This window comes from Gopherus evgoodei, chromosome 4 (genome assembly GCF_007399415.2).
Source record: "Gopherus evgoodei ecotype Sinaloan lineage chromosome 4, rGopEvg1_v1.p, whole genome shotgun sequence".
NCBI lineage: Eukaryota > Metazoa > Chordata > Testudines > Testudinidae > Gopherus > Gopherus evgoodei.
In genome coordinates, this window is record NC_044325.1 from 155,733,413 (window position 1) to 155,747,694 (window position 14,282).

The 14,282-nt window shown below is 60.0% G+C and overlaps 1 protein-coding gene across 9 annotated transcripts; it reads right to left on the bottom strand.

Annotated features, from left to right (window-relative positions):
- Window positions 1-1,832: 1,832 nt before the first annotated feature.
- LOC115651132 (RING finger protein 112-like) lies at window positions 1,833-14,047 on the bottom strand. Of its 9 annotated transcripts, none has more exons than XM_030562043.1 (15): window positions 13,779-14,047; window positions 11,429-11,468; window positions 10,307-10,381; window positions 9,505-9,829; window positions 8,825-9,037; window positions 8,252-8,389; window positions 7,922-8,026; window positions 7,600-7,650; window positions 6,819-6,875; window positions 6,621-6,707; window positions 6,325-6,454; window positions 6,072-6,202; window positions 5,453-5,506; window positions 4,645-4,719; window positions 1,833-4,312 (listed from the first exon to the last, which is right to left on the bottom strand). In XM_030562043.1, exons 3-15 carry the CDS (start codon window positions 10,327-10,329, stop codon window positions 3,791-3,793), a joined length of 1,911 nt encoding a protein of 636 aa, XP_030417903.1. In that variant the 5' UTR covers window positions 10,330-10,381; window positions 11,429-11,468; window positions 13,779-14,047; the 3' UTR covers window positions 1,833-3,790. The 9 variants fall into 9 exon arrangements, with proteins under 9 accessions (XP_030417903.1, XP_030417902.1, XP_030417899.1 ...); XM_030562042.1 differs by having other exon boundaries at window positions 10,307-10,405; XM_030562039.1 differs by having other exon boundaries at window positions 10,307-10,466; window positions 13,779-13,881.
- Between the last annotated feature and the right edge of the window lie 235 nt (window positions 14,048-14,282).

A 14,282-nucleotide genomic window follows, 5' to 3' on the forward strand; every position in this document is an offset into this window, starting at 1 on the left:
AAGATTTGGAACTTAATCTCCTACCTGGGACCTGGATCTAAAACCGTTGCTCATACAAACATCTGGGGAGCAGGAGGAGCGGGTGGGGGTGCAAGCTCTGGGAGGGAGTTTGGCGGTGGGAGAGGGTGGGGGTGCAGGTTCTGGGTGGGAGTTTGGGGATGGGAGGGGGTAGGTGTGCAGGCTGTGGGAGGGGGGTGCAGGCTCTGGGAGGGGGTCGGGGGTGGGGGTGCAGGCTCTGGGCGGGAGTTTGGGGATGGGAGGGGGTTGGGGTGCAGGCTCTGGGAGGGGGTTGGCGCATACCTGGGGCTCCAATTGGCCACAGGGGCACGCAGAGGCACATCCCCGCCCCGGGGCCTGCAGACCCATGGAGAGAGAAGACAGATGCCGCTGCGCTGCCGGGGCCTCGGGCCACTGTAAATCACCGGGGGGGAGCATCCGGGGGCAGCAGGTGGGACCAAGGGAGAGACCCGTCCCCAAAACTGCTGGAGCCCAACTGGCCACATTGCAGAGGTTCACGGGCTGCAGATGGCCGGCAGGCCGGGAGTTTGAGACCCCTGCCCTAAAGCTGGCCAAGCCCTGCACTAGGTGACCGAGGGGGGTTGTCGAATCTCTGGCATTGGAGGCTTTTAGGAGCAGGTGGGGCAAATCCCCGTCAGGGCTGATCTGGGACTACTTGGCCCTGCCTCAGCGCCGGGGGCTGGGCTTGAGGACTTCTCAGGGTCCCTTCCAGACCCACATTTCCATCAAATTAAAGCAGCGAGACTCAATCCTTAGATCGGAAAAGAGGTCGTCCCTTTCGTTAGAAACCGCACTCAGGCCTTAATCAGCTCTGCTGGCTGGATCTTTCAGGCTTGAAGCCAAATTATCTTTTACCTCATTCCTTGTGGAGCCAAATGAAATTCCTGTTCAGATGGCCCTGTTGTACATTTCTGTACAGTGGCTAAACTGTTTCCCCTTCTGTGTTTTTCCCCCAAACACAGGAACAAAGATGTTCAGGAAGCTACTCCTGAGGGAAGTCTGTGGCACTGCCTACTACAGAATTTTGTAGAAATTGAGGTTGTGCACACAGAATTTCATTTCTCTCCTCATCCCCCCAAAAATGGGCTGCAGAGACGTTGGCCACCACTGGGAGGTGCTGGACCAGAAGAGCCCAGCTCCCACAGAGAAGACAATGCCAGGGGGAGGGGGAAGGAATTGGAAGGGTCCCACCGCTGCCGTTCCCAGCACCCCCTGAAGGAAGGAGGCGACGGTGTGCACAGGGGCGCTGGAACAGTTTGTGTAGTGGGGGAGCTGAGAGCCATCGAACCAAACCCTAAGCCCTGCATATGATGGAAACCACTTCAAGCCAGGGGGTGTGGCAGCACCTCCAGCACCCCTAGTTCCAGCACTAGGGGCATGCAGGAAATTCCGTGCCAGCCCCAGACCTACCATTGGGCTGTTTCTCACTCTGGATCCATGGGCTCTGGGCAGGGTAGGGTCTGTGTGTGTCTGGTCTGGGCGGGCAGTGGCTGGGCTCGGTGTGGGGGAGGTGTGAGTGGCTGGGCTGGGGAGGGCCTTACATCTAGATGAGGGGGCTGAGTGTCTGGCACCCATCTGCGCGCGGGGTGAGGGGACAGAGAAGCAGGAACAGAGTTTTCAGGGTTTTTTCAACTTTCTACTCTTGGGGGGAAAAAGAGAGAGAGAGAGAGAGAGTGTGTGTGTGTGTGCACACGCGCGCGTGCACACACACACGTACAGAAATACTTGCTGACGGGTATTTTGAAATAAATTACCAAAATAATGGAAACTGGTGTGATTATATAGTGTTATTTTGACAAACAAAATATGCAGAATTTTAAACTATGTGCAGGATTTTTAATTTTTTGGTGCAGAATTCCCCCCTGGAGCATTTTAAAGCCCTTCCATTAACCAGAAGTTGCATCTTCCCCTAACCGAATTAGAACTGACGGTTTCTGTGGAGACTTGTCCCAAAACTAGGAACTCACCATTCAAGGTTCGATGAGTCAGAACTTCAGTGTTATTTAAATCTGGGAGATTAGGCTTTAACACTCCCCACGGCGGTCATTTACAGGTGCTCCAACACACGCACATGCTCATCTGTACATTGACCCCCTAACACAATACCCCAAATATCTTTTCTCCTGTTGGGCACAAAGGAGAATGGTTAAATGCCGCCATTGCTCTGAGACCATCCTGCACCCACAACCCGTTGCCTGGCCACCTTCCAGCAGAACAACCCTAACCTCTCCCATTGAACACTTTGCAGACCATAGTCTCACGTGACTTCTATTCTCTCTTGCTACATACCGAGAGGTCCAGCCTCTGAAAACCTACAGCCCTGGATATTAGGTTTCCAAGTAGTTCTTAGGAAGATAGGACTCAAAGAGCAGGTTAAGGGGTGACTAGATCCCAGGGCATAAAGTACCCACCGGGGAAACAATTATTTGATAATGGGTCCTTCAGTCTAGCACAGAAAGGTCTAACATGCGCCAATGGCTGGACGCTGAAGCTAGACAAAACTCAGACTGGAAGTAAGGAAGAAATTTTTAACAGTGAGAACAACTGGAACAATTCCCCGAGGGTTGTGGCAGATTCTCCCTCACTGGCCATTTTTAAATCAAGATGGGAAGTTTCTCTAACAGGTCGCTCTAGTTCAAACAGGAATTAATTCAGGGCAGGGTCGTGCCTGTGTTACCCAGGCCTTGGAATCTGTCAGGGGAAGGGGCGCTCCCGACTCACCACGGACAGGCCAGGATGGAGCTGACCCCGTACCTCACGCTTCTGAGCTCTGTTGGATCGTAGGTGCCTGCGGAGGCTGGCGTGGAACAGCTGGAGCATCCCACTAGCCCGAGGTCTCATTGGTTGGAAATCCCCATACCCAAGTCCTGGCCTTTCTCCAGCGCTGAGGGGTAGGAGCTGAGCCTTCCTGTGGAGATGGCCAAAGGGGTCCCCTGCTCGGCGTACATTCATGGGTGTAGAAACAATTCCCTTTAGCTTCAGATGGTTTTATAGCCCTCCCCCGGAATAAATAACGATGCCTGTTTCTTGGGTAGCGTTTTCTGTCAGTGGAGCTCAAACCCCTCACCATCTTCCAATGCATTATTACCCATTAGACAGATGGGAATATGAGGCACAGAGAAACTAAGGGACTTGGCCAAGGTCAAAGTCTCTGGCAGAGCAGGGAACCCACATCTTCCTGTGCCCTCTCCCCAGAACCCGCCTTCCCGCTCAGAGGGGCGGCTGGAGATCTGTCCCCCAGGACCGGACCACACGACTGCCGTTGTAGGAACTCAGCCTGGCGCCTGTTGTCACCTCAGCACGTGATCTCGGGACAGGACCATCAGCCAGGCGTTTCTAAGCATTTCACGTTACAGCCAGAGTGGCCCTGCAACGTCGCAGGAAGGCAGAGCGAGAACCGAGGGCTGGAAGTTAAAGCCGGACAAACTCCCATCAGAAACGAGGCATCGGATTTTTCACAGCGCGAGTGATTTATCAGTGGGAAAGCGGTGAGGTCTCTGTCTCTTCTGGTTTCTGAGCCAGACTGGCCGCCTTCCGGGAGATGGTTTAGTGCAACAGGAGATGTCGGGCCCAACGCAAGGGGAAGTCGGCGGCGTTCTCCAGCCTGGGTGGCACAGCAGGTCAGACGAGAGGATCTAAAATGTCCCTTCTTAGAAGCTGTGGGCGACGGCTCCCTGCTCTGGGGTGGCTTCTGGGGGACGTGTTTGGGCCACGCTGCAGCCCCGTCACCCCATTTGTCAGCCTCAGATTCGGGGGGAGAGGGACACGCCGATCAGATCAGGGGGCTGTCATCGGATAGATCCTCAGTTCTGTCCTCCTCCTCCCTCCCACCACCAGCAGCCTCAGCCCTCTGCCTATCCTTCCGGGCGATGTTCCCACCAATTCCCCCGCCCACGCCCCCACCCACGACAATCCCAGCTGCAGCGCCCGTCCCAACCCCTATGGCCACCACCTCAGTCAAGGCGAGCGCCCCAGCCGCCTCGGCAGCAATGACAGCACCAGCGATCCCGGCGCCGGCAGCTCCGCCCACCGGTCCCAGAACCAGCGCCCCCACCCCCACGCCCGCCACAATGGCGAATTTCTTGAAGCGCTTCCCGTAGGTCTTCAGGAAGGTCTCAGCCTCCTGTGTCAGCAAATCCTCCAGCTCCGTCAGCAGGGCCTCTTTCTCCGGTGCCGGCTCCTGCATGTCCGTCCGGCATCGCCACAGCAAGTGCCCGCGCCGCTCCGCAAACTGCTCTGTCATCTTGCTCGGCCACACCTTCAGGCAGGTAAACATATTCTGGGAGTCGCCGTCCTGCGCCCACCAGGAGAGGAGATGGCCAAGAGCGTTAGATGGGGCAAGAGCTGAACAGACCCCACCCCCTGACCGAGATGGGGGCCCCCATCGCGCCGAGCAGGACACAATCCGGGAGTGAGATGGGGGTACCCCCTCGCGCCAGTGTGGAACAGACCTGGACTGGGGTCGGGGCCCCCCATTGCGCCAGGCCCAGCACACAAATTCAGCGAGAGACCATCCCTGCCCCCAAAAGCTCACAGGCTAAAACCCCCGAATGCAGGGTCATTCTCTCACTTTGACAGATGGGGAAACTGAGGCCCAAAGAAACTCAGACACACCCCCCAACTCACCTTCTCCTTGAGAAAGAGAGCGTGGTCTGCGTGGGCTCTGTCCAGGACTCTCTGGTTGTGGAAGGCGATGGCCATCTGCACGGGGAGGACAAGAGTAGGGTGAGTCACAGCTTATGGGGCCCCCGGCAGCTCCCACCGCAGCAACCTCATGTAACAGAGCGACGCCACTAGCCAGTGTGAAACTACAACTCCCATGAGCCACTTCGGCAGCTCAGCCTGAAGCCAGGCACCCAAACTACAAGACCCATGATGCCCCACAGCCATGGACTCCCATGATGCATCACCTCCCTCCTCTCTGGTGCATCATGGGAGCTGCAGTCCCATCAGAGAGCTGATTTATGGGGAGAAAAAGGAGCATGCTGAGCCAAACTATTATTCCCATGAGACACCACAGAGACATTTCCAGATCGAAGTATTTCGGCTTTTGATATTTCAACAGAAACTCAAATTTGTCTGCAGGGGAAAAAAAACAAATTTTCCAACAAGTGGTAACACACTCCTGAGATGCAGCTACCTCTGGGGTGGAGCATATGGACACGCGTGCGCGCGCGCACACACACACGCGCGCGCACACACACACACACACACACACCCCTAATGCAGCCACTTCTGGGGTGAGGCAGCTGGGGAATAGCCTCACAGCAACCCCACACGGGGATGGCTTGCCCGACATGGAGATGCAGCCACCTTTCAGGCGAGGCAGCAGCAGTAAGACAAAAGTAGGAAGCAGTTTTACATCGGAAGTGAATTCAGGAGGTGGGACACATCCCTGGATCAGGTCAGGGGCAGAGACGGACAGAGAAGGTACCTGAGCGGGAGAGGAGAAGCCACAGTGATGTTTCTTCATCAGATCAGAGAATTTCTGCAAGGAAAGCACAAGAAATCACAATACAGACTCCACAGAGCTTAGGAAAATGTGAATATGGGGACGGCTCGCCCGGCGCTGAGATGCAGCCACCTCTGGGGCAGGGCAGCTGGGGAATGGCCATAAGACAACCGTGGGAATCAGTTTGGCGGGGGAAATGAAGAACTTCCTTGGATGATGTAGGAAGGCTCAGCAGAATCATCCAAGCTGGGTTTCTGCTAGGATATAAATACCACCCCAATTCTTAATTAACAAAAATTCAGCAAAAGGCCTAAGCCCCCACCCTGCTCCCCACAGCACAGCGCCCCTAGTGCCACCATGGGGTAGTGCGGGCAGCCATGACTGCCAGGGGAAAGCGTCCCTACAAACCCCCCACTCCGCTCCCTGCAGCACAGCGCCCCCTAGTGCCACCATGGGGTATTGGTACCGCCCTGACTGCCAGGGGAGAGCGTCCCTACAGGCCTGCCACCCCGCAGCACAGCGCCTCCTAGTGCCACCACAGGGTATTGGGTACCGCCCTGACTGCCAGGGGAGAGCGCCCCCTACTGAGACCAATCCCCACCTTTATCTTGGCAGCGAGCTGTGTCCCAGTGAGCAGCGCCCCATGCCGGTCCCTCCAGACGTGCTGACCGACCGAGCCCACCAGGGTGGTGACATAGTCCCTCAGGCTGTCCCGGAAATCCTCATCCATGTCTGCGAAGAGAAGGGAGATGGCAATGAACCCGGAACCGGAGTGTCCCCCCACAGCCCATTCCCCAGCAGAGCCAGAGATGCCACATTGCCCAGGCTCAGAGCCTCTGTCCCGGATCCGTTACCTCTCAGGCTTCCCTGGTTTCCAGTCATGATCCGCTTGCCAGGGAAGGGCATCAGGTAACAGCGGCTGCTGCTTCTGCTCAGCACTTCCAGGGCCCTGGGGTGTTTGCAAGGGGATGTCGCCTCCAGCATCTGACGGAACCAGGGCAAAATCGGCAAAGTGAGACATCAACAGAGAGAAATACCCCAGGACCCCAATTCCCTGCTCCCAGAGCCAGCCAGGCCCTCGCCATGGGGCCGGATCGGAGCCAGCACCCCCCAGAGGGCAAAGGCCCCACATCCCATTCCCCCCAGTCACCTGTCGGACGTCTCTCAGATGCTCCTCCCCACCGTCGCTTCCAAGGACCACAGAGCTGCTCCAGTCCCGCACCAGCAGGTCTAGGTGCTGCAGGGGAGACAGGACGATGTCAGGAGGGGACGGGTGAACCCCTCGGGTGTGGGGCAGGAGCATCCCATGCAGGGCAGGGCAAGGGATGGGGGGGGAATGTTGTCTCACCTGAATGGACTCCAGCTCGTATTCCTTTCCCACCTCTTCGGCCACGTGCAGAAACATCTGCAGAGCGGAGAGGCCAGGGGGGTGAGTCTGGGGCTGGGATCTCTGGGGCAGGGAGGCAGAGTGTGCCCTGGGGGTGGGTGGGAGTGGAAATCCTACCAACACACACACACACACACACACACACCAGCTCCAGCCTGGTCTCGGTCTGTTACCAGGGTCCAACAGCTTTCCCCTGTGGTGCAGAGACACCTAGGGGCCAAAGAGCAGAACTGCATGCCGAGGTTCCCCTCTCCCCTGCCCCATGCCAGGGGCTCTATTTGCCCCCATGCCCACCAATGGCAGGAACAGAATAGACCAAGATGCCAAATACTGAGACGTTCCCAGAGTCCTGGCAACACCCCTGTTCTCAGTAAGCCTGGAGCACAGGCAGAGGCGAGCTCCAGCCCCTGGAGCAGCACAGAAGCTGGGCCCTCCTGGATACAGCCCCAGGACTCCTGGGTTCTATCCCCAGCTCTGGGAGAAGAGTGTGATCTAGTGGTTAGAGCAGACAGTGCTGGGAGCCACGACTCCAGGGTTCTATCCCCAGTTTTGGGAGAGGAGTGGGGTCTAGTGGTTAGAGCAGACAGTGCTGGGAGCCACAACTCCTGGGTTCTATCTCTGACTGTTCCACCCATGTGACCTCAGGCAAGTCACTGATTCTCTCTGGCCCTCAGTTTCCCCAGCTGTAGAATGGGCAGACAACCCCATTGGGGCTGTATGAGAATGGCGCTGCATCCTTCACCTCCAGATATTCCAGATCAGGGTCCTTTATCTGGCTGGAAACATTCAGGATCTGCAAGTAATGAGAGAGGACAGGGCTAGATGCAGAAACCAGCATGACCCTCTCCCCACAGCAAAGCGCCCCCTAGGGCCAACCTGGGGCATCAGGGCCAGCCCTGGCTGCCAGGGGAGAGCGCCCCCTACTGAGCACTGCCCCGTTCCCCACAGCACAGCGCCCCCTAGTGCCGCACTGGGGCATTGGGGCCAGCCCTGGCTGCCAGGGCAGAGCGCCCCCCGCTGAGCCCTGCCCCACTCCCTGCAGCACAGCGCCCCCTGGTGCCTACCTGGTAGGAGCCAAGCAGCATGGAGAGGGCGGAGAGTTTCACGCTGGTCTCTGTGCCTCTGGCAATGTCCATGGAGCCCTCAGTGTCGACCAGCAGCACGGCCACCTGCGGGGGGGCATGGGCCAGGGTCACACACCAGCTCCCCGATCTGCCCCCTGCATGTGCCAGCACCGAGTGAGACCCAACCCCAGAGGGGCACTGGGTTCCCTGCCTCCCCTCCCAGGCCCCGGTCACAGATCCCCCCCAGCCTCTGTCTGCTCTGCTCCCCCAAGTAGAGATCTGATGGGGTCACTCATTCCCCCACCCCATTTCCCCCCCCCTTCCACTCACCTTCCCCCACTCGGTGGGGACCCAGAAGGGCTGACTCCAGGCCCACACCCCCTTGGTGACACTGCGGGCGCCAATTCGCCACTCGAACCCCTCCAGGGGCTCCTCCTCCCGGCCCATCCAGGATCCGTCCTTCACATCCTGGGGGGGGGGAGGGAGACACGGGGGGAGGGGCAATTAGTGCAGGGGGACTGTGGGTATTTTATTAGCAGGCAGGTAGCGTGGGGACCGGTGCACTGGGAAGATAATGGCCAGGCAGCCTCAGGCTGAGGACGAGGCTCCAGACGCACACACGGCTCCCCACCCCCCTGACACAGCTGACAGGACGTGGTCAGGGGACACAGGTCACAGATTTGTGCTGGTCTGAGCCCCTCCAGCAGGGGGCAGGAGTTCAGACCACTGCTCAGACAGCGTGAGATAGGGAGGGGTGAGATACCAGCCACCCTAGGGCTCCCATCCCCACACACTGCCCTGTGGGAGGGGAGTGGGGTCTAGTGGTTAGAGCAGAGGGGAGCTGGGAGCCAGGACTCCTGGGTTCTCTTCCTGGCTCTGGGAGGGGATCAGGGCTGCACTCACCAGGTTCTGGAGCCGGCGCAGCAGGTAGTTCAGCAGGAAGGATTTGCCCCGGCGCTGCTCCCCGACGATGGACACCAGGCAAACGGGGGCGTCCCCCACCCCACCCTGCTCCAGGCAGCGGCTCAGGGCCTCCTCATCCAGCGTCAGGCCCCCTTCCTCGTCCAGACGCACCAGCTGCACCGGGCGCCCCGGCTCCGGCTGAGCCCCTGGCCCCTGTTGCAGGGACAGAGCAGGGTCAGAGCTGGGACCCCACCCCTGAGACGGTGAGTCCCCTGTGCCCTAGATCAGAGCCCCATTCCCATCCCCTGAACCAGCCTGTCCCACCCTGGGCCAGATCCAAGCCAGTGCCCCCTAGAGGGGAAAGGCCCCATGTCCCATCCTCTCCGCTCCACCCCACCTTCCAGCCAGCTAGTCCCCTCACCCAGCCCCCTGGATGGAGTCGCAGGTTGTTTGCTTGGTGGTTAATTTCTTATCAGGAGGTCTGAGCCCGGAGGTCCAGCTCCCCACTTATCAGCCCAGGGACCGGACCCATTGCTAAAGGGACACAGGAATCCCATTAGCCAGCCTTCCCTCTGACCCCAGGGCCCTAGCCTGGGGCTAGGAGGTGCTGTGCTGTAGGGTGTGGCATGTGGCTGTTCCTCAGCTGCCCACCCCAGAGGTGGCTGCATCTCTGGACCAACCAGGGCTGCTCCCACCTCAGGGCTCCCTGTTGCTGTCAGTGTCTCTTTGCACGGCAGGTCTCTGATTTTCTCCACCAGGCTTTTGACACATGTGTCTGGGATCATCCTGCCCCTGGAGCAGGGAGCCCGGCACTCCGGGCACTGGGACCCCGAGGCCGAGACCCCGCTCCAGTGAGCCACGAGGCAGCCCCGGCAGAAGTTGTGGCCACAGTCGATGGAGACAGGGTCCTCCAAGATGTCCAGGCAGATGGAGCAGGTGACGTCCTCCTGGAGTCGCTTCACCATCCCCTGTGGAGGTGGCTTCAAGGAGGGGGGTGGGATTGGCCTGGGAGACACACAGCAGGGGGCCTGTGAGCCAGGACTCCTGGGTTCTATCCCAGCCTGGGGAGGGGCCGGGAGCCAGGACTCCTGGTTCCTATCCCAGCTCGGGGAGGGGCCGGGAGCCAGGACTTCTGGGTTGTAGCCCAGCTCGGGGAGGGGCGGGGAGCCAGGACTCCTGGGTTCTAGCCCAGCTCGGGGAGGGGCGGGGAGCCAGGACTCCTGGGTTGTAGCCCAGCTCGGGGAGGGGCCGGGAGCCAGGACTCCTGGGTCCTAGCCCAGCTCGGGGAGGGGCGGGGAGCCAGGACTCCTGGGTTCTAGCCCAGCTCGGGGAGGGGCTGGGAGCCAGGACTCCTGGGTTCTATCCCAGCTTAGGGAGGGGATGTAGGGGACAGGTCAGAGGGGCTGGGAGCCAGGATTCGGGGGCTCTAGCCCCAGCTCTGAAACAAGTTACACCTGAATTGGGTGGAACTGGAGCACTCACCCTTTATTGTTCGCATTTCCCATAATGCGGCGGGTGACAGGCCGAGCTCCACTTTCCCCTCCTCCTGGGCTGGGGCTAAAGCCAAACTCTGCTGGAGAACTGAGATAACAGGGCACCAAGGGAGTAGCCCCCTCACACCCACTCTGCTAAAACAGGGGGGCTGACAGAGGAGGAAACTGAGGCACAGAGCAGGGCTGAGACACTCCATGTCCTAATCCCACTTCTTGAGCTCTGAGTGCCCCAGTGCTCTCCTTGTGTACAGGGGACACCCCCCATCCCCACTAGCACCCCAAGAAATGAGCAAACCCTGTGGCCAGAGCCTCATGCCACAGCCCCACTGCACCCAGAGCCCAGGGTCCCAGCTCCTTTCCCTCCCTGTTCTAAACCCCTCCCCTCCCAGAGCCACACAGAGAGCCCAGGAGTCCTGGCTCCCAGCCCCCTCTGCTCTAACCCACTCCCTTCCCAGAGCTGGGGAGAGAACCCAGGAGTCCTGGCTCCCAGCCCCCTCTGCTCTAACCCACTCCCTTCCCAGAGCTGGGGAGAGAACCCAGGAGTCCTGGCTCCCAGGCCCCCCTGCTCTAACCCACTAACCCCTACTCCCCTCCCAGAGCCAGGGAGAGAACCCAGGAGTCCTGGCTCCCAGCCCCCACAACCCACTAGACCTCGTGATTGAAACCAGGAGTCCTAGCTCACATCCCCAACCCACTAGACCTCACTCCCCTCCCAGAGCCAGGAGAGAACCCAGGTGTCCGGGCTCTATGGCACTAAACACTATTAATTTCCGTCTCTGTTGAAGGAGGAAATCCCACGTCTCCAGCCGTCACGCCTAGGGAAAGCCTGCTCTGCTTTGCGCCCCCGGGCGCAGCGGGATTTTCAGCCTCTCGGGATTTTTAAAGCAGATCTGGGGATTGGCGGCCGGGCGCGGCTGGCCGCGCGGGGGTCCGCGGGGCTGCGCTGGTGGGGCCAGGGGCCGGGCCCCAGCCCCAGCCAGAGTCTGGGGAGTGGCTGGGATTTACCTGAGGTGCCTCCCAGGTGCCACTGCTTCGAAACCAGCAATTCAGGTCTCAGGTGGGTTGTGGGGGACGAGCCTGCCCCCTGGGGATGGTAGTTGCCCCCCGTTACCTGCCCCACTGCTCGCTCTGCCAGTGTCCAAGATTTTCGCCTGGGGAAACGAAAGTAAAAAGTCAGGTGGCTTCTATTTCCTCCTGCCCCGCAGCCCGGCTCTGACACCCCGGAGATTGGCTACAGGGCGTGGGAGGGGTGTAGCCACAGCGGAGGATATTAATAGCCACTGGGAGGTGGGGGCTGGGAGGAGAGCCAGGACTCCTGGGTTCTCTCTGTGGGTCTGGGATGGGAGTGGTGTCTAGTGGTTAGAGCAGGGGAGCTGGGAGCCAGGACTCCTGGGTTCTATTCCTGGATTGGGAAAGGAAGTGATGTCTAGTGGTTAGAGGAGGTGGGGCACTGGGAGCCAGGATTTCTGGGTTCTCTCCCCAGTTCTGGGAGGGGAGTGGGTGGAGTCTCATGGGTGGGGCTGGCAGCGAGGACTCCTAGATTCTCTTCCCAGTTCTGGGAGGCGAGTGAGGTCTAGTGGGTTAGAGCAGCGGTCTGGGAGCCAGGACTTCTGGATTCTCTCCCCAGTTCTGGGAGGGGAGTGGGGTCTAGTGGGTTAGAGGAGGGGGGACTGGGAGCCAGGACTCCTGGATTCTCTCCCCAGCTCTGGGAGGGGAGTGGGGTCTAGTGGGTTAGAGGAGGGGGGCTGGGAGCCAGGACTCCTGGATTCTCTCCCCAGCTCTGGGAGGGGAGTGGGGTCTAGTGGGTTAGAGCAGGGAGGGCTGGGAGCCAGGGCTCCTGGATTCTCTCCCCAGTTCTGGGAGGAGGGGGGACTGGGAGCCAGGACTCCTGGGTTCTCTCCCTGGCTCTGGGAGGGGAGTGGGAGCTAGTGGGTTGTAGGGTGGGGGGCTAGCAGGGCTCAGTGTAGACATAAAACACTTCTATGCACATTCCCTTCTCCCATGTCCAGGACAAATCCATTCACGTGCCAGCGAGGGGCGGCTGCAGGCCCTGGCTGCGTTCAGCCTGGGGAAGAGATGGCTGAGCTGGGATGGGAGAACAAGGGTCCCTCTAAAGAGGCCGGGGAGTGCTTGTGCTTCGTGTCCAGCGACGGGGGTGGGGGGGCCAGAAGGAAGCAGCTTAGCTTGCAGCAAGGGGCTGGGAATTAGGACAAACGTCCCTAACTCTCAGGGTAGCTCCACTCTGGACCAGGCTTCCAGGGAGGTTGCGGGATCCCCGTCGTTGGAGGACACACGCCGGTCAGGACCGGTCTAGATTTCCTTGGCACTGCCTCAGTGCCGGAGGCAGGACTTGATGCCCTCTCCAAGTCCCTTCCAGCCCCACATTTCTCGGATTCTCTTTGAGACGCTCGGTGGCTTCGTCTCCCACTGCAACATTTTCACTCCACCCCCCCAGTTCCTTCCTGTGTTTGATCACTAGTTGTGGGGACGCAGCACCCCCCCTACAGAATCACGTGCAGGGGGCACTGTGGAGCTGTAGAATGGGCTACCTGGAAACCACCCCCACACAGAGGCTGCCCTCCTCCCAGCAGTCCAAGCCCAACTGCCTGTGGTTGCGCCAGTCCTGCCCCTTAGAGACATATTCAGAACAGTTCCCTCCTCTCTGAGCGATAGGTTCAGGCTCTCTGCAGACTCAGGCACATGGGCAGTTGCCGGTTGATCTCCACCCCTCTCCCTTCTGCATCTCTATGTCCCACAAGCAGACGGGAACAATGGAGGGAGCTGGGCGGGGATGCCCTGATGGGAGGTGGAGGCGGCAGGTCCGGGGGACAGCGCTGAAGAGTAGGACTGGGCTGATGACAGAGGGTCTGGTGCTGCTGATCGTGGTGACATGGGGCTAGGGTTTGGTAGTGAGGGGTGAGGGGTGCTTTTGCCCCCACCCACAGAGCCCACATGGTTACCTCCCAGATTGGGCTGTCCACCACCAGCCCCTCCCGCCCTGCAGCTCACAACCCAGGCCAGGAGTCAGGTCCTATCCCCAGAGTCACCCTAGAAGGTTGCCCAGCTGCCCGCCTCCCCCCGCCCCGAGGCAGCTGCATCTCAGTGCTGAGAGGTTGGAATCAAGGAAGACCCCCTCAGACCTGCCCCTCAGCCCCTGCTAGCCCATCCCCCATCCCCCCCAGCTCTGCCGGTGCCCCTCATTCCCAACCCACAGCCCCTGCTAGCCCAGCCCTGCCCCCCGCAAGCTCTGCCAGTGCCCCTCACTCCTGACCCGCAGCCCCTGCTAGCCCAGCCCTGGGCTCCACCCAGCTTTGCCGGTGCCCCTCAATCCCAACCTGTGGTCCCTGCTAGCCCTGCCCTGCCCCCCCGCAGCTCTGCCGGTGCCCCTCCCTCCTGACCCACAGTCCCTGCTATCCCAGCCCTGGGCTCCCCCTTCCCACAACTCTTCCCCTGTAGCTCACCGCGGTGAGCAGACTCCAGCGCAGACCCCAAAGTTAATTCAATGTCTCCGTTTGTCTCTATGTTTCCCCCTCCGCCTCCCTGGCTCTCTGCGGGTCTGTCTCTGCACGGAGCCCGGCTGGCCGCTCCCTGCTCCGTCCCACTTTCACTTTCATTCTCTAGTTCCGTAACCGGGGCCCTGAGCCAGGCTGGGCTCTTGGGGTCTCTCCCTAGAGCCGTTTGGTTCTGCAGGGCCCAGTAGCACTGGACGGTGAATGGACCCGAGTCCTCGCTCCAGTTCCCTTTACCCAGAGGCCTCCCTGCCCTGCAGGACTCCCCATGTGGACTCCCCTCCTAACCTGACAAGTCTGGGCCCCGGGTCCCTGGGAGACTTCACCCCAGTCTGGTTGTGGGTTGCTCTGCGGTGACACCATGGGTCAGATCTTTGCTCTGGCGGTGCCCACATGCCCTCAGGCGCCGACGCTGCGGGTGCTCCAGATGGGATGGAGAAAAAATGGTGGGTGCTT